Source organism: Aplysia californica, unplaced genomic scaffold, assembly GCF_000002075.1.
Source record: "Aplysia californica isolate F4 #8 unplaced genomic scaffold, AplCal3.0 scaffold00135, whole genome shotgun sequence".
Lineage (NCBI taxonomy): Eukaryota > Metazoa > Mollusca > Gastropoda > Aplysiida > Aplysiidae > Aplysia > Aplysia californica.
Genome location: NW_004797405.1, coordinates 816,430 through 836,429, shown reverse-complemented (window position 1 = coordinate 836,429; position 20,000 = coordinate 816,430). Strand labels below are relative to the sequence as shown.

The 20,000-nt window shown below is 42.8% G+C and overlaps 1 protein-coding gene across 1 annotated transcript in view; it reads right to left on the bottom strand.

Annotated features, from left to right (window-relative positions):
* The window catches only part of LOC101849838, a gene marked incomplete in the record, with an annotated part of 91,517 nt that overhangs the window by 11,009 nt on the left and 60,508 nt on the right, over positions 1-20,000 (bottom strand). The window contains 5 exon segments of the mRNA XM_005096693.3: positions 655-783; positions 2,993-3,082; positions 12,372-12,503; positions 13,724-14,023; positions 14,734-15,051. Coding sequence (XP_005096750.2) covers positions 655-783; positions 2,993-3,082; positions 12,372-12,503; positions 13,724-14,023; positions 14,734-15,051 — 969 coding nt within the window.

Sequence of the window (20,000 nt, the reverse complement as noted above, 5' to 3'; positions counted from 1 at the left end):
GCACATGTGTTTTGGAAAGGTAGAGAACTTTGGGCTCCAAGTAGGACATAAGGGCCTAAATAGAAAATGAAAAATAAAGGAAGAGTCATAGTGGCACAATCACACTAGAGGGGGAAGAGGGAACGGCAGGAAAGAGGCTCTTCATTATAGATTGTACGAACATTGAACACTGAAACTTATTGAAAGGGAATTGAAATTCGAAAATTAAACGAAAAAAATGAAAAAGGATCCCTCCACCTCCTCAAACACACATTCACATTAGAAAAAAATTAAATACACCAGAAAATTTTTTATAATTCTAAAGAAATAAACAAAGAACTAGTATCAGCTTGATTGTGTTCCCAGAAAGGCAATTTCTCTCAAAACTGTGGCCCAAACGACTTTACATATTTTACGCATCCTATGACGCAGCTAAGATGATTCAGGAGGCTGGCTGCTTTAGTCACACATGAAAGGGCTCAATCGTGTTAAGAGGGATACATTGTCCTAGCAGAAAGACATATATACATGGGTCCTGGTTTTGATCTGGTCTATTTTGTGTCTAAAAGATATTTGGATTTTTTTAAAATCTAGAGGAAAACCAATACAGTAAGTAAAACAACACAAACCAGATACGTCAGCAGAGGCCAAATCAAAGCCAAACAAAACCCCCACCTGTACTCTTGCCTGTCTCTGTCGGTTGACCTGTGACCCGCCGTGGGTCATCTTCTGGCTCCGTGGTCACAGCCGTATCCCTGGGATACACGTAAAGGTCATCCTCGAAGAGCCTGTCCGAATGTCGCCCTGTGGGAGAGAACACTGGGTTATTTTGTTTGTTTTTGCTGAAGTTAAACATTCTACAGCCTACCCTCTTGGGCGTGGAAGTTTTCGACTATCATCGGCGAGCTGTTGAAAAAGTCTCAACCCCAGAAAGTAATATACATGTATTTCAAGGGAAAGGATACTCTTTCTTTTGAAAATTCTACCCACACTCAAAAACAAAAGCAAATGATAGCTTTTTCTATTGGTTGACAATTTGTGGGGATTTTCTTTTGTTTAAAAATTAATGTTCAATGTGGCTAAGTGCATTTTACATTCACTTTTCCACAGTGATGAAGTATGTTAAGGCACCACAAACGTCGGTATATTAATACAAGTTGTTAGTCATCTGTGTGGTTTCGCCAAGATATTGGCTATGCGTATTGCTGTAAGCCCGGTAGGAGATGATAAAAATACAATGTCGTTTGTTTGTTTGTTTAATTATTTGTTTGTTTGTTTGTTTTGTTTTGTTTGATTGAGTAAGGAAAAGCACATGGACCCAATGATAGCTATTTAATGATGGGAGATAGTGAGACAGACAGACCGAATAAAACAGAGGGAAAGTATATAAGTCGTAGGACCTGCCAGTGACGCCCTCCTACCACCCACATAATGGCGCAATTATGAGTATTCAAAAATCGAAGTGACTATTCCTAGTGACAATGAAACTCTTTTGCTTTTAAAAAAATAGCCTTTAAATTTTAATTATTTTTTTGGTAAGTGTTTCACGGCGCTCGCAACTGCATCAGGTCATATGAGCGCGCGGGACACACCTAATATTTTCAGTTGGAAGGAAATTTTGAATTTTGCCCGGGTGGCGGCCGAAGCCTACTCATATCGATTTTAGACCACCAGGGGATCTTTAACGTGCGCAACTTGCACACGGGCGCTCCGAGATTTTTCGCCCTTGTCCGAGAAGGCTAGGTGTAGATCTTTCCTACTAGAAGATCATGGGTGTGGAAGAAAGACAGCAGTAAGGAGGAGCCAAGGAGTAGCAGTAGAAAGGCTGCAGAAAGAGTCAGGAGCTCAGAGGAGGGGGCAAAGGAGGTGAGGGGGCGGGGGCAGAAAGCAGACCACAGAGCATTGCTGGAGAGCAGGAAAGGAGGTGAAAGGAGACCATTTTAGAGAAGAAAACTTTTCGGTCGCTACCCGGAATTGAACCCGGGACCTTTGAATGAGAGGCCAACACCTTAACCTCTAGGCCACGAGAGCCCCCTTTGAATTTTCACCTCGAACTTTGAAACAAAATTGCGATTCAGATGGAAGTGGGCGCGAAGTTCTCCTCCTTCAAAGAGTTTGAAGAGAAATTTGCAGCTTTTCAAAAGATCAAGATTCTAGGCCTAGATTCTATTCTAACATGTACTGTAGACTCTCTTCTCACTTCAGTTCAGTACTATTGTTCTCTTCTCTTACTTGGGCCTAGACTTGACAGTAGCTTAGATCTATGTCTAGACCTAGAAGAAAGACTCGGGAAGGTTTTCCACCTGTCCTGTACCGTGGTCTCCAAAATCCGTATCTAGATCCACATGTACATCTAGATCCACATGTACATCTAGATCCACATGTACATCTAGATCCACATGTACATCTAGATCCACATGTACATCTAGATCCACATTACGACTGAATAACAAGCAAGCGTAAAATGATCACTCCTTTCTTTAAAAACAAATTATTCCACTCACACCATCATCTATTTTAGTTTAGTTAGATCTAGAATCTAGATCTAGATCTACATTAGATATAGTCTAGTATTTAGTAACCCATCATCATCATCATCATCATCATGCCCATGTAGATCAATGTGGGAACAATAGATCTAAAGGGCCAGTACGTCTATTCGCCGTGTCAATGGAAATAGTTTCTTGGCCTTTTCCTAGTGAAACTGGGAACAATTCTGGCCCAGGCCTATTGCCAGTGGTTTCTGGTGGGAATAGTTTCTGGGTCAGCTGCTGAGAGTAAAGCTGTAGTCTCGCAAACAGTTATTGTTATTGTTTTATTTGCAAGGAGATAGGGGAAGTGGTGGAGGATCCGGTAGCTAGTTTTTATTTTCCATTTAATTATAAGACACCTTTTCTTGTGAGTCTGTTTTGTGTCTAAAGGACAGTATGTTTTGTTTTACCTTTTACTAAGTAAAACAACACAAACAAGTTACGTCAACAGAGACTTAATCAAAGCCAAACAAAATCCCCACCTCTACTTTTGCATGTCTCTGTCGGTTGACCTGTGACCCGCCGTGGGTCATTCATTGGCTCCATTTCCATTGCTGTGTCCGAATGGCGCCCTGTGGGAAAGAACGTTGTGTTATTTTGTTTGTTTTCGCTGAACTCAAGTATTCTAAAGCATATCCACCTGTACTTTAGAAGTTTTCCACGCTATTGAAAGGTTTTAAGCCTAGAAAAGAAATGTATAATTGTTCAATGGGAAAGAGAACCTTTCTTTTGAAAATTTTACCCACACTTCCAAAGCTTTTTTTTTAACGTTCAACTGGAGTCTGAGTTTGCTTGTGATGGTGACGTTGCTCACATTACCTGAATCCTTTTCTTCACGTTCCCCTGCTAGATTTCAGGGGCTGTCAACTGCTGGTTTTTCACCCTGCGGTGCAACTAAGTTTTTAATATGTGACCGTTTTTCCCAAATTGTAAGACCCCTTGCCTTTACGTTTAAGGCCGTCATATTCCGATTTCAAAGGTACTCTATATTCCATAAAATATTAGTCAATTTTTAAAAATAAAAAAAACCTGATAAGAATATTTTCCGTATTTGGTAAGAATTAATTTTTAATTTTGACCTAGTGGCGACCGAAGCCTTCTCTTATCGACTTTGGAACACCTAAGGCTGCAAACGCACTGGCTTCACGTTCCCCACGTTTTCAACTCTCCGTTTTGGGGTGGAAATTTTGAGTTTTATTGCACAAACGTACTGACTTCACATTCCTTTCTCCCTCGTGATTAAAAAACCCAACAATAATGAAACTTTAATTTTTACTTTCCACTCCAACTTCTTTAGAAATGACTACCCACTGCTTGTTGACGTAATTTCTGTTTTGTTGTTGTTTTTTTAAGTAGAGTGTTTTACGGCGCTCGCAACTGCATAAGGTCATATGAGCGCGCGGCACACACTTAATATTTTCAGTTGGTAAGAAATTTTGAATTTTGCCCGGGTGGCGGCCGACGCCTACTCATATATCGATTTTAGACCACCAAGGGATCTTTAACGTGCGCAACTTGCACACGGGCCCTCCGAGATTTTTCGCCCTTGTCCGAGAAGGCTAGGTGTAGATCTTTCCTACCAGAAGATCAGGGGTGTGGCTGAAAGACTGCAGTAAGAAGAAGCGAAGGAGTAGCAGTAGAAAGGCTTCAGAAAGAATCAGGAGCCCAGAGGAAGGGGCAAAGGAGGTGAGGGGGTGAGGGTAGAAAGTGGAGACGAAAGCAGACGACAGAACATTGCTAGAGGGCAGGAAATGAGGTGAAAGGGGACACATTTAGAGAAGAAAATTTTTCGGTCGCTACCCTGATTCGAACCCGGGACCTTTTGAGTGAGAGGCCAACCCCTTTACCTCTAGGCCACGAGAGCCCCCTAATTTCTGTTTGAGTAATTGTCTTGTGATTTATCAAAAAGTGCAGGTCCCTTCTACATCGCTGCAATTAGTGCTTCTTCCATCTTGTCTGCTCAAGTTTTGAATCAAATGTCTCAATATATACTAGTTCTATATAGAGCCAGCAAAAAGAAAGAAGTGAACAACCCATGTAGGTCGAGGTCAGCGTGTTCACAATTATTCTTTAATCGTCTATATTGCGAAAATGGGCCTATAAGTTAAAATCTCGCGTGCTATTCGTTAATTTTCATCGCAGAATCCAAATATGAAGTCAAAAATTAAAATACATTTTACTGCAATTTTGATTAAAATGAATTTCAGCTTTCTACATCCTGACTGTGGTATTTTTAGAATTTCAACCCCTAGACCGCAGAATGACGATTTGCAGAGATCAGTTTTACTGTAGCGGTAATAGGGGGTGCCCTCATACGCGATCGGGTCGGGTCTATCGGGGCTAGCCAAATTGAGGGCGCAAAGCGGCCATCCTAGAACAAACCGATCGACACGATCGGTGACCTACAAAAACGCACGTGGTTTTTTTTCAGGTCTGCGAAAAGCGCGATCGGTGGTTTGCAGCCAATCACAACAAGGCTGAGTCACGTGTCCATTTTGACCCATGAATACATTAAGTAGGCTGGGAATTCACGGTTTCGGTCTCACGCCTTTGACCGTCTTCTCACTTCTCACAGCGGGTTTGGAGCGCTCATAGGCCTATAGGAAGAAGAAGACGAATAAGAAGAAGAAGTTGGAGAATTACAGAGGCAGGGTGGTGAGAGTGACTGGGAGTGAGAGAGATAGGTAGAGAGATGTATGCATAGACCTACATTGCTAGATCTAGGTTTCTTATATACGGGAAGTGAAAAATAAACAAGAAAGGGGAGAGACACTAAAGCAAGCAAGCAAGCACTCACGCGCACACACACACACACACACACACACACACACACACACACACAAACACACAAACAAACACACACAGGGAGACAGATAAAGAGAGGGAGTGCGGGAAGTCCAAGAGTATCGTACCGTCGTAGGCCTAGATCTATGTATTCACAGGTCAACGGTTCAGCCAATCGTAGCCGGGTTTACGCCCTCTGAGTAGTCGTATGTAGGTTAAAGGTTTCTCTACTTTAACTTCCATTCGTCGTCGGGTACAATCGCGGCGGGGTTGCAGTGTGCACTGAAACCACAAAACGCCCCGACCCGATCGGGCCGACCCGACCTGACCCGACCCGACCCGACCCGACCTGATCGCGTATGTGGGCAACCCCTATAAAATCAAAATCGTGAAGGCGGGCCGTGAAAGTGTGGGGATTGTAATGTGAAGTTAATGCGACGCCGGATATAAGTTAAAGAAGGCTTCCGTCACATCTGTAAGTTGGGTGACGGTAACAACGTGAAAACGTGGGGAACGTGAAGCCAGTGCGTTAGCAGCCTAAGGGAATGTTAACGTGCGCAACTCGCACGCAGGACCTTGGGGAACTTTTGCTCTTATTCTAGAAGGATAGGTGCTCGATGTTACCTAGCCTTAAGATGAAGACTGAGGCAGAAAGACAGCAATAAGAAGGAGCCAGGAGTAGCAGTAGAAAGAGTTAGAAGTGAATGCGGCAGAAGCTGAGAGGGCTGTCTGTAGGCGTGGGGGAGGATGGAGGAAGGGAGGGAGGAGAGTGGAGAGGAAAGCAAATGACAGAAGACGACAAGAGAACATGAAAGGAGGACAAAGGAGAATATTCTAGAGAAAGAACATTTTTTTTTTTTTTTTTTTTTCCCCTTTGCAAGTTTCGATCCTCGGATTTTTTTAAAACTGAGAGCTGAACACTGTACTCCTTAGACCACAGAAAAAACAAAACGCACAAGCAACAACAACAACAATAACCTCCAAACCAGCATCGGAACTAACGTCGTTTAGACCGATAAGCCTCACATCCTGTGTCATCAAAGTTATGGAGAGAATGGTATCTGAACGACTGTACGACATGGCCGAGCGGAACGGCTGGTTCTCCGAACTGCAGGCTGGTTTCAGGAAGGGGAGATGTGTGGAAGACAAAATTCTGAGAATTACGCAGAAGATTTCCGATGGCTTCCAAAAGAAGGAGAAATCGCTACTCGTCCTCCTCGATTTTTCAAAGGCATACGACACGGTCTGGCGAGAACGCCTACTCCTCACCCTCCTGGACAGAGGTATCCCAGATACATACGTTTTATGGCTGAATGACTTCCTTCAAAATCGTCAAGCCAGAGTCCGATTCAATGGAATACTGAGTAATAGCAGGAAAATGAACCAAGGTCTCCCACAAGGTTCGGTCCTGGCACCCATCCTCTTCCTTTTTTATATCGACGAACTGGCGAAACTACTTCCGGACGATCTCACAATTTCACTCTACGCTGACGACGTCTCTATCCTCGCTTCATCACGCACGACACGAGACGCCGAAAGTCTGGCACAAAGAGCGGTGGACATCGTTGCTGACTGGAGCAGGCGATGGAAACTCACGCTAAACGGCTCAAAGAGCGAGACAACATTCTTCACGCTCGCAACATCTGACTCGGATTGGAAGCCGTGCATCACGATAAATAATTCGTCAATTAAGTATGAGCCCTACGCAAGACTCCTGGGAGTCACACTCGACCGCAGGCTCACGTTCAGGAAACAGGTTGAGACAGTAATAGCTAAGGCCACACAGAAGATGAGGATGCTCGGCGCTGTAGCGCACTCAAAATGGGGATGGAGGAAAGACGACCTACGCAAGGTCTACCTCACTCATATACAAAGTGTTCTCAACTTTGCAAGCAGCAGCTGGCAACCGTGGCTGAGCAAAACTCTGATAAATAATCTGGAGGTGATTCAAAACAGATGTCTGCGACTGATTACCACTCAAGCCCAGTCCTCACCGATCGAGGCACTTCGGGCTGAAACGGGGGTCCCAAGCATTCAGTCCACCATAAATGCTAACTGTCTCCAATCAAGAGAGAAGGCCCTCCGACTGAACAACGACCACCCTCGACGAATTGCGGCAACGGAACAAGTGCACAGACGCCTAAAAGGACGCAGGGATTTCCGAAAAAAGGCTGAAGACGTCAGCAAAAAGAGCCCACATCTGTTCAACTGCGAGAGGAGGCCCATCACTTACTTCGAAAACAGGCCCTGGGAACGTGGAATCAACCCCGACATCACTTTCCCCCACCTGTACGGCATAAGCGGAAGGAGTGACTCCAGTGGGAAGATTCAAAGCGCTGCTGTTCGTCGAGCACGAGAGCTTGGCGCACAGTACAATATCTACACTGACGGCTCGGCGAGGGCAGGAACAACGGACGGCGGCGCTGGAGTCGTCATCACAACGGGGAACCCGTCCAACCCTACCGTTGTCGAGACATTGAGGGAGAAAGGCGCCATATTTACGTGCTCTTTCGAGGAAGAAAGGAGAGCCTTGGAAATGGCCATTGACTGGGTTGACAAAGAGTGTGATGCATCCAACTCGGTCGCTATCTTCACCGACAGTCAATCACTATGCATGGCACTAGTGGGAACATCACCATCCTTCGACCAATTGCGACTACGCATAAATAATGCAATACCTCAACCCACGATTCAGTGGATCTCTGGTCACCGCGATATCCTCGGCAACGATCTCGCTGACAGTAATGCCAAACTGGCAACAGCGCTGCCGGGTCCAGGCCGCCAAATCACTTATGTCAGTGCGTGCGCCCAGATAAAACTAATTACAAAAGACCCCCCTATATGCCACACGCGGACGAAGGAAGTATACAGGGCATTTTCCTTAAAACGAGAGGCTCTTATTATGTCCCGCAATGACCAGTCATTACTGGCAAAAATCAGGACCGGTCATTTCTCTGGGCTTCGGGCCTACAAATATAAAATAGACAAAACATCGGACCCAATATGTCCATTGTGCAGCGAGGAGCCCCAAGATTTGGAGCATTGGCTGCAGAGATGCCCCGCCACGGAGGCCCGGCGGTGTCATCTCTTCGGGGAGGATTCAGGGAGGTTGGACTGCCTCACCCGCTTCCCAAGGGAGGCGGTGGCCCTGGCGAAGAGCACACTCTTCGGGGCTCCGAACATTTTGAACGGATAGGCTACCACACACACACACACAACAACAATAGCAGCAACAACAACAAAAAATCTAACCTTATTATTTTGGTGTTTTGATGAGATTCACGTGTGTGTTTTTACAGACTTTGCCTTCGACAATAAAATTATTTGCAAACAGCTTTACTTTTTGTTCTTTATAATGTATTATTTTGTCTGATTTAATGTTCATGACAATGACCTCATAGGAGATATGCTCAACGTAAAATGGGAAAAGTTTTAGTCAAGTATCTCGGTCTTTCTACATGGATTTTGTATCCCTGTTAGCCCAGATTGGCCATGGCAGTTCGGTCGGATGACTCCATCCAAAATGAACTAAATTATGTGGATTAAAGCGTTTAAGCACCTAAATAAAAGGCGTACTCATTGCAAGATGCTTGTGCATGTATTCATGTGTGTGCTTGATAAGTGGTGTAGTGTTACTAAGCTGTAAACCTTTTAAAAAAGAAACACAATGGCTTCGTAATTCAGGCAGATTTTTTCATTCTGCTTTCTCTATCGAAAACTTGAAAAGGCAGGCAATAGTACGAGTACTGTGAAACATAAAAATTAACGTTTCTGATTTGTGTTTGATCATACACAATGAAGTGCTTTTGACTGCTGCTCACCGGACATAATCGGTACGTTTAGTCTTTAAATCGTTAACAATAATAACTTAAGGGTTTGCATTTGCCAGAAGCCATCTATTGCCGCTGTTCCCGAAAGGCAAATAAGTCACAGCACGGTGGACTCAGACGCTCGTCAATGTTTGGGCATAATAGGTTTTGGTATTAGTTATCAGTGGCGAATGTCGAGAGTGATAACTTATAAGCACACAAGTTAGCCCAGACGAGTTAATCTTTTGATACGGAACGCAACTACATTGCCTATGAAAAATATTACACAGGTTATTGGCCACACCCCTTTCATTGTTTTCAAAATATTATCATATAGACATAGGGCAACAAACACACTTACAATGTCATACTTTTATTAAATGCTAGGAGTGAAGATGACGAATTACTTCCAAATATCTGATCACTCAATGCCAAGAGTTGGGAATGAGGGTTGAGTCCTGCCCCCCCCCCCCCCCCCCCCCCCCACACACACATCAGGACGGCCTGGCGTGGATCAGGAGTAAGCTCCAAACACAAAGTGAAATACACTTAACGCTAAGATTAACATGCACATTATTTCAAACATTAAAGCATCATCATCGTTATCATCATCATCATCATCATCATCATCATCATCATCATCATCATCATCATCATCATCATCATCATCAATTCCTCTTTTTCTTGATGTGCTTTTCTTGTTTTTATTTTACTTGAAACATAACAATTTGCACCCTGCCAATACATTGTTACGTAACCTACAAATATCGGCACCAAAATCAGGTCACGGGACAAAGCAAAACAGTTTTGGTATTAGTTGAGTCTGAGTTTTTTCAACCAGGATGTTCCTTAACGTCTTACGTTTATTGTCCTAAAGTCATTCATTAAACCAGGTCCGTGGGTGGTTGGCGGGTGCTCTGGTGTGGTTTGCTTCTTCTTTCCTATGAAACATCTATCGTCCTTATCTCCCCTTCTCCTTTTTTATGTTTGTTACTTTCTTGTAACACTTCTAATCTTCTGGCGCTCATATTATGACCTTATGCAGTTGCGAGCGCCGTAAAACCTCTCCTAAAACTGAAAAAAAATCCTGATCCCTCAGTATATCATATTGATTTATTTTTGACATAGAATTCATATTTTTTTGTGTTTGACGGTTTCGACATCGCTTTAACACTTAATTCCACTCTTTCGTCCTGCTTATAAAGTTTATTAATTAACCATTAATTTTCCACTTTTTTACACGTTTCTGTGCTGTTTTATAAGTACGTATCTAAACCTTGGCGTGCTTACCAAAGTACAATCGTTTCTAAGACTTACATAAATAAAATGCATATTGAAAATCTGTGGTTCCCCTTTTTCCCCCAATTTGAATTTTGAAAATGAAAAAAATACCCATCTATTTTCAATAGAAGTCTAGATATGAAATTGAATAATGTGGTGGCCGCCTGGAGTCAAAAGTAAAATTAGGGAGAAAACGGCCGCCAAATTTTGGTAACTTTCAAAGCTGTAGTGGTCTTGAAAACGGAAAATTTACTTTATGCCCTTAATCTCTAAACATTTTTAAAGTAAAAATCCACGCAGGAATATATTTTGAAATGAACATAAAAGGTTATAATCAACCCCTCCCCCCAAAAAAAACCCCAAACAAAACAAAAAATATTTTTAAAAACCCCACCAAAAACAAACAAACAAACAATTTTTAAAAATTAAAAAATTCCAATAACATTTTCCAGTGGGTGGAAACTTTTGGAGAGCGTCTGGTTTCACAATGATACCACACAAATAGACATTTACAAAACTGGCGTCGATGGTGCAGCGATCGATTCCTACCCCGTCGCATACAGAAGACATGAGTTCGATTACCGTGTAGAGATACATTTGTATCGACTAAATCAGTCTTTCTTGTGGGACGTCATATCCGTCGCAGCCCGAGTGGCCCTGGCAGGTATGGTCGAAATCTTTAAATGACATGAATTGTGTCTGTGCAGTCGCAACCGACTGACACAGATGACTGGGTTAAAATATCTTGGAAGCGCTTTTCTGAAAACAGGTCCATAGACAGACAAATAGAAATGCAAACTCAAAAAGCCAACGCTGTCACCTACCAGCGTGCACCCTTTCTATCTCATCCAAACATCTTCATGGACACAAAGAGACATCTCATCACTTCAATATGCATACCAACATTATGCTATCAGAGCTAGACCTGGACATAAAGTAAAACCCATGAAAGAAAAGTCACTGCATGCGAAATGAAATATCTCCGCAAAAACCCTTAAAATCACAAGCGACACAGGCAGAGAAATGAAGAAGTAAGAGCAGCTATCGGCACTGAGTCCTGCTTGCATTTCATAGAAAGACAGAGAATAACATTGCTTGGCCAGCTGCTACGCATGTCACCTGGCCAGCCATCCTCGAGAGCCTACAACACCAATCCCTCAGGCCATAAAGAAGAGGAAGGCCACGCAAAAGGTGGATCGAGGGTGTCAAGGAAACAATGAGAAAACATAATATCACAACTGACAGAATCGCGGAGCTGGCCTACCATAGAAAACTACATCTCCCCTCGACGCTTAACGGCAATAGAGGATGAAAAAGTAAAAAGTAAAGTAAGCAGACGAAAAAAAACCCATCAACATTAAAATAGATTATCATTGACCAATAGAAATCATTCGCTACGATGGCACTTTCTAAACTGTGATGTGGATAACCATTGTTCGAATCGTTGAAGACTGTTCTTTAATAGTTTGTCACATTTGTAGACTTTTGGCTGTGTTCTTTCGGAGATGAACTCTTAATCCAAAGGCTGGCTATAAGATACCGTCGCTGATGTGTTTTTAAAAAAGGCGTTCAACCCTTTCTATAGCTGAGATAGGCCTTCATTGAAGATTTTCCGGCGACAATGTCTCCAATTATTGTACAACGTAGCGAAAAACCTACCGTACTAAAAAAACCCCCACAACACATAAGATAAACTGAGGCATTGTAATAATAGACTCGTTATAATAGCCTAGACTGTACACTCTGAAGTACTTCCGATTCACAATGGAGAGCACCAGTTGACTCTATTTGGAACCAAATGAAGGGCAAGGCCGGAACGATTGCATGTAAATTCTACAATACCGAGACTTGACGTTTTGTCATATCTTGCACGCCCATTGAGTGCACCAGCGTAATAAAGTGTTATACAGAACAAAGAGCGGCGGCCATGACATGGCCGGTGTAGGAGATCATAATTCACGTCTACAAGGCTGTGCCTCACACTCACTTCTTCTCCTCACCACCAGCACAATCACCACGACGATGACGACGACGACGAGAACGGCAACAGCGACGCTTGCAGAGGCGACCACAGTGACGTCAGAGATGTCCGTGCTTGCCTCAGGGCTCAGTGGAAGTGCTGTAGATAGATAGATAGATAGATAGATAGATAGATAGATAGATAGATAGATAGATAGATAGACAGATAAATAGATAGATAGATAGATAGATTGACGGCGAAGTGGGTTGGTAGCTACATACTTCTCCTCCTCATCCTCGTCCACCTCTTCTTTTTTTTCTTCTTCTTCTTCTTCTTCTTCTTCTTCTTCTTCTTCTTCTTCTTCTTCTTCTTCTTCTTCTTCTTCTTCTTCTTCTTCTTCTTCTTCTTCTTCTTCTTTTTCTTCTTCTTCTTCTTCTTCTTCTTCTTCTTCTTCTTCTTCTTCTTCTTCTTCTTCTTCTTCTTCTTCTTCTTCTTCTTCTTCTTCTTCTTCTTCTTCTTCTTCTTCTTCTTCTTCTTCTTCTTCTTCTTCTTCTTCTTCTTCTCTTCTTCTTCTTCTTCTTCTTCTTCTTCTTCTTCTGTGCTGGCATGGGAGGGGGGGGGGGGGGATATCAAGAGGACAGACAGAAATAGCAGAGTGAAAGAAAAACATTTTAAACCTACAAGTGGCTCCCTCCAACCACCCACAGCTATCGTGCTACCTGCCCTTGGGTTCATCTACCAATATTGTTAATTGTACCAGTGGTTTTTAAAACTTATGGCTTATCTTCTCTTGGAGGAAAGCTGTCTTGAACCTTACACTTTTACAGTGGAATTAGACATTGTACGCTAAGCAGCACCGAGGTGCCTTGATAGAAATAGTAATAATCGAAAAAGACGGATCATGAATACAGGTGGCAATTTGCCTTCCTGAGAAGGCGTGCAAGTCATAATAATTATGTAGGTCAACGTCTTATGACGTGCCGCACCGTGCCCAAGCAGCTAGAGTGGGAATGAATATTTTACACAGTTTAAACCATCAAACTGTGAAGTACTAGGGCTATATATACTGGCGTAAACCGTCGGACTGTGAGGCCCTAGGACGGTGTATACCGGTATAAACCCTCAAACTGAAGTCGTAAGGCGGTATATACCTATTTAAACCGTCAAACTGTGAGGCCCAAGGATGGTATACCGGTATAAACCACCATAAGATAAACGGCACGAAACAGTTCGGTACAATACACTGGCTAACTGGGGCCGAATGCCGTATTCTGTTTGGAATGCATGGCCTGTCCAACACTGCATTTTACAATAATTTATTAGTTGATACACGATGCAGGATGCAGATGACAAACTGTGAAGTGTGGAACTGAATTTACCTGAAACGTTAAATCTTGTGTGAGCAGATCGTGAGTAGCATCCAGTAATGTGAGACGCACTACAAGAGCAGGCTATTTCTCCGTCTGTAGAGTCCACGGGAGGAAGAGTTATCTGTTCAGAGCCCGAGATGTTCCCACAAGTCAACAGAATGTCTTGTGACGTCACGGGCGGGTATCCACCATCAACCAAGCACGTGACATTTGTAGCTGTGCTTTTAGAGACGACTTCCGGGTTTTTCAGGACGTTGCCGGGTGGTCCGATGCTGATTATGGTGATCTCCGGTTCTGTTTGAGGTGGTTCTGAAAATGAAAATCTTTCAGTTTACAATTTCTTTGGCTTTTATTGTTCCCACTTAGTTTTATGAGAACTTCATCTTGAGCTCTTTGACTTACAGAATAAGTGGGACTTGTCTGTCAAGATTTCCAGCCCGGCCCTGGTAGGGCCTGACTGGCAGGATCGAAGCAGTCCGTATCCTAAATGAACAATCTACGCTATGAATATTCAAACTCCAGCAGCTGAAAATTAGAGGCCGTACTTTAACCAAAATCACACCTAGGCATTACGTTTGAATACAGAGCCCCCTCATATTTTTGTAGGATTGCATTATCTTAGAGTCCCTTGATGGTGAACGGGCACACAGATACCTCGGTTAATATTATGCTGAACTGCGCATGACTCGAATCCACAAAGTCATGTGTTCATGAGTGTAGGTCGTATGGGAAGTGTTCAAAGCTCTGCACTGACAGATTTTTGTCCTATCGGAGATGGCTATTAAATTGGGTTTCCAACTAGCTCATTAACTATGTTAAAATGGGTTTGGGAGCAGGGAACCCGTACGGCACAAGACAAAATAGGTATCTTACTGAAGTGATTACCGCTAAGCGTGTCCTTCCACAGATAATTCTATTCGTAAGTTTTAGGAGTGTAAACTTTGTTTGGTATGAACGTATGCAATGTTTTAAAACATGTTCAGGAGAGACAGACCACTTCACATTTAGACAGACCGTACCTCTGACGAGAATGGTCAGCTGGTCACTTTCAACAGGCGCTGTATTGTCTCCCTGGGCAACACAGGTGATGTTGTAGGATCCTCCAGCTTCCGGCACAAAGTCATACGAGTACACGTAGGTATTGTTTCCACTTCCAATCACATGTTCTGGTCTTGACCTAGCGTACACTTGGTTGTTCACGAGAATTGTAAACTTTGGTTTGGGGTTAAAGGTCGTGCTACACTGGAGCAGTATTTGTAGCGGTGAGTCTGAGCAGATGTCCACAGGTGAGTTATTGCCCCTGTCTATTCTCTCAAAGGTGACAGTTTCTGTTTGGGCTATGGGAGAAAGGTATGTTTGTCTACATTAATTTAAAGTTTTAAACAGTTTCATTTCAGAAGAGTATTATAAAAAAGAGAGTCTTGAGAAATATTTAGAGCTCAAACTTAAAGAAAAAAAAATAACTTGGAAAGTGTTCACCCTTCCATCTTTTGACCGTTATCAAGACGATAATTATATAAATGAAAAAAAAAGAATAATAGTATTAACTATAGCAACAAGTGCAAACACGGCATTACATGATACACAAGTCTAAAGCAGTCTCCCTATGATGATGATGATGATGATGATGATGATGATGATGATGATGATGATGATGATGACGATGATGACGATGATGATGATGATGATGATGTGGAGGAGGAGGAGGTGAAGAGGATTTACGCTAAGGTGTACTTTGTTTCCATAGTTTTGTTATTATTTTTCATCACGTGCCTGACAAAGCACACAGGGCGAAATATTGAACCTTTCTATAAAATTACAGAACCACTTATACCCAAGTCTCCACCAATTTTTTTTCTGATCTTGATTCCTCAAATGATGATGGTGAGACTTTGATTTGTCGGAATTACTTTATACTGTGACTTTGAAGTTGTTTTATAAATCTAGTGTCCCCTCCTTTATGCGTAAGTCCTCTTTGAGTGACGTACACCTTTTGTGACCAATTTGATATCCTACTCACGGTCAAACAGGGCAATGGTGAGACCCCCTCCTGCGCATAACCTGCTTACCAAATTAGTCAGGTACGGTATAAAAAAAATCTTTTTTTTTGTTAGTGTTTTACGGCGCTCACAACTGCGTAAGGTCATATGAGTGCTCGGGATCCATTAAGCATTTTTCAGTTTGGTAGGGATTAAAATTTGAATTTTGTCCTGGTGGGAAACATCTTAGGCTCATAAGTGAGACTGATGCTATCCTGGCATGTGGAGAAAAAGCAATCACCTGGGCCACCACAATATTCCTAAAAGCATGGGCCGAGAGCAAATGCCCAGAAGAATGGCAGCGTGCAGTTTTTATTTGGTACTAATTTGGAAAAAGAAATGTAGTACGAAAGACTACAGCAGGTACCGAGGAATTTCCCTCCTGAGCCACACAGGCAATATGAATGCAAACAATATTTGAACAGCGTACAAAGCACAAGGTGGAACCATTACTGAGTTAGGCTCAGAAAAGCTTCCAAAAAAGAACATGCACAGACGATATCTTCGCTTTCAGACAACCGAGTGAAAGGACAATTTATTGTGAAGCATCATGATGAAAACGTCAGTATAGCAATGTTTATCGAATATTTGGTTTTTGGCTCAACACCTTTTATGTCCATTTAATACACATTTTGAGTGGATTGTACTGAAAAATGCTGACCAAAGGCCCCCAAAAATGTACATTTTAAATTTCCAAGGACTCATAATCTATGGAAATCACCAAACTTTGGGGGCCTTTTCATCGGTAATTTTACCTCTGAAATCAAGCAACCCCACCTTGTTTAGTTGCAGATACGTCGATTTCTGTTCAAAATAGATGGGTATTTTATTCATAGAAAGATAAACAAATGAGCAAGCTTTAAGATGATACCAATAACCCCACATGATCCAAAATTGACGAGGGCCTGATTCCCCTGTGTCCTGACACAATTATTTATTAACACAACAAAGAATTGAATCTTGAGTTTGTAGACCAGGGAAATGCATGTGACTTGTAGACAATAGCAAACTGTGGAAAACACTTGAAGAGTACAGTATCAGGGGATAACTGTTGGGCAACATCTGAGCCATCTAATCTACACCAACAGTATGAGCAAAGTCCGCACCCAAAATGGACTGACTGAAAGGTTCGATTTGTCATGCGGAATGAGTCAAGAATGTGTGTTATCACCGATACTTAACATCATATGCATGGACAAAACCACGAAAGAAGCAAATCCCAATTCGAAAGATCCGAATGAGATACTGCTTGCAGACAACGAAAGACTGGCATATGAGAAAGAAGAGCAACTTCAAGAGTACAGAGACAGTCTGAATACACTGTAAAAATCTCTACAAGAAGATCAGCCAAAGCAAAACTGAGATGATGAAGGTCCACAGAACGTCTGGCAACTTCAACTTCAGCAAGTCAGCGAGTTCAAGAATCATGGCAATATGTACTTGGGCTTGAAACAGAGAAATTATTAAGACGAAGGTAAAGAAGGCAAACAGCGCCAGCTACCAGCTTACCCCATTCCTCAAACATCCTAACATCCCCTGTGAGACCAAATCCAAGCTCACTGACTCTGCCTCCATCCCCACATTGACCTACCAGTGCCAGACATGGACCTTGACTAAAAGTCTGGAACAAAAGATAACCACTTGCAAGGTGAAATGTCTTAGGACAGCCGTCATCAAAACCAGTTTGGGCATGGTCAGAAACACCAGGATCAGAGAACTGGTGGTCCTGTCCATTGCCAGACATGGACCTTGACTAAAAGTCTGGAACAAAAGATAACCACTTGCAAGGTGAAATGTCTTAGGACAGCCGTCATCAAAACCAGTTTGGGCATGGTCAGAAACACCAGGATCAGAGAACTGGTGGTCCTGTCCATTGCCAGACATGGACCTTGACTAAAAGTCTGGAACAAAAGATAACCACTTGCAAGGTGAAATGTCTTAGGACAGCCGTCATCAAAACCAGTTTGGGCATGGTCAGAAACACCAGGATCAAAGAAATGGTGGTCCTGTCCTCTACTACATTCAGAGGCAAACAATCAGGAGGTTTGGACATCTGACACGTATGGCACCTCATCAGCTTGCCAGTAAAGCGTACAACAAAATGATATCAGAGTACAAGGTAAGATCAGGAAAACCAAGGAAGGCCTGGATCGAGGGTGGAAATAATACCCTGAAGACCCATAACATCGCACCGAGCCAAGCCATCCAGCTTGCCTGAGACCGAACGCTCTTTCTCCCCTCAACGCTCAAAGATGGTACAAGAGGAAGGATAAAGTAAAGAGAGTAAGTAGGGCGACCGAAGCGCCCTCTTATAAATTTTAGGACCACAAAGATTGTTTAACGGGCGCAACTTGCACACGGGACGTCCCAGATTTATTCGTCCATATACGAGAAGGCTACGTGTTGGATCTAATTACTCTAAAATCGGGTTGTGGCTGAAAGACAGCAGTTAGAAAGACCAAGGAATAGCAGCAGAAAGGCTGCAAGAGCCATGACCCAGAGGAGCGGGGGGGGGGGGGGGAGCAGAATGTGGAGACGAAAGCAGACGACAGAACATGGTTAAAGAGCAGGAAAGGAGATGAAAGAAGAACATTTTAGAGAACAAAAATTGCCGTTGCTATCAGGTTTCGAATCGGGGACCTATTGGATAAAATGTGAACACCATACTTCTAAACTACAAGAACCCCCCCCCCCTCCTCCCCAATAGTCTTTGGTTCCTTACTGCTTGCAATGCGTCCAATGTGTGCCCCAAAGGATTCCGTAATACACTTTAAGGGGGGGGGGGGGCTACACCTGAAGGCTATCTCGCTTATTACTGGACCGAAGTTTACCAAATTTCACACATATAACAAGCATAGTAAGCAGTTATGAAATCCGCAATCAAATTGAGATAAAAGTTTCGTTTCCATGGATACGGCGGCCATATTGGACTTTGTTGACATGTCTTACGTAATGAACACCGCACTTATTGCTCATGGAAATTGATTGTTTTTTTGCAGACGTGTTCAAAAACATCAGGTCTAAATATTTGTCTGTTGTTTTTTTCCTAAACGAATTAGAAAAAATTTTTATGAATTTTTTTCTGAGGTAGCATTCAAGTTTGCGAAAAATCATTGAAAATCCACACTCCAGACACCACCAACAAAAATGATAATATATTCCATATATCAAAAATTCAACCAACAGCTTTTTAGTATTACGCCTTCTCTTCATTCTGTGAAAATTTCATAAAGATTGGATGAAAAATAGTGGAGTTATTCAAAAAAGTATAGAGAAAAGTCGCGTTTTGAGAAATCGGCCGATAAAGAAAAATAAAATACTGACTTTATGAGAAAATGGCGGTCACAAATATGCCCGGTTTTGGAAAAAAATCGGTTTTCAGGAGTTCTTATGCGATGAAATAGTTGTAGGAGAGGCTGAGGAAGCTAAAAAGAGCTGCAACTCAAGTTCCATGATTTTGAGCCGAATTTTAACTTTGGGGGTGTGGCCACCCCCCCTCCTTTAAAGCCTTTTCCTAGACATTCCCTTCCGTATTGTCTGGGCCTCTCCACACTTGTTTCCACTATCTGTAGTTTCTACTTATCAATCACTATCACAATCACTATCACAAACCCACCCCCAAGCTCCACCACAGATCGACACCACCTTTGGATACGCCGCGATAGACCGAGAAACTGTCAAAACGCTAAATACCCTCTCCTCTGATCAATACTGCAAACATCCTTTAAAAAAACTACACATCCAGAGGATACAGAGACTTCCGTACTCCTTCTTGGCTGGAAAACCGCATTCTCACTCGTCTCCGAACCATACCTCGACTTCTCCTTGCAGATTATCCGCCATCTACATGACAGTGTGACGATGCGTTACTTACAAGCCCCGACGCTCTCCTGTCCCCCACAAACCCCTAAGCTCAAACGCTATCTAAACATCTACACATGACTACCAATCAACGCTCCTAACTACCCCTTGGCACAATCATCAAGGCACTCTCGGTCTTATGATCGTCCTCTCAAGCCCTTGATCCATCAACTTCGCTGGAAGCTGCCCCCTTGGAATATTCTACGCTGGACAGTATTCGTGATGATGATGACGATGAAGAAGAGGAGGAGGAGGGGGAGTAGGAAGAGGAGGAGTAGGAGGACTAGGAGGAGGAAGGCAATGGTACGTTGTAGTGAAAATCACAATCGTAATATTAAAAACCTTTATCTCCTTATTGTCATCCCTCCCCCCCCCTCTCTCTCTCT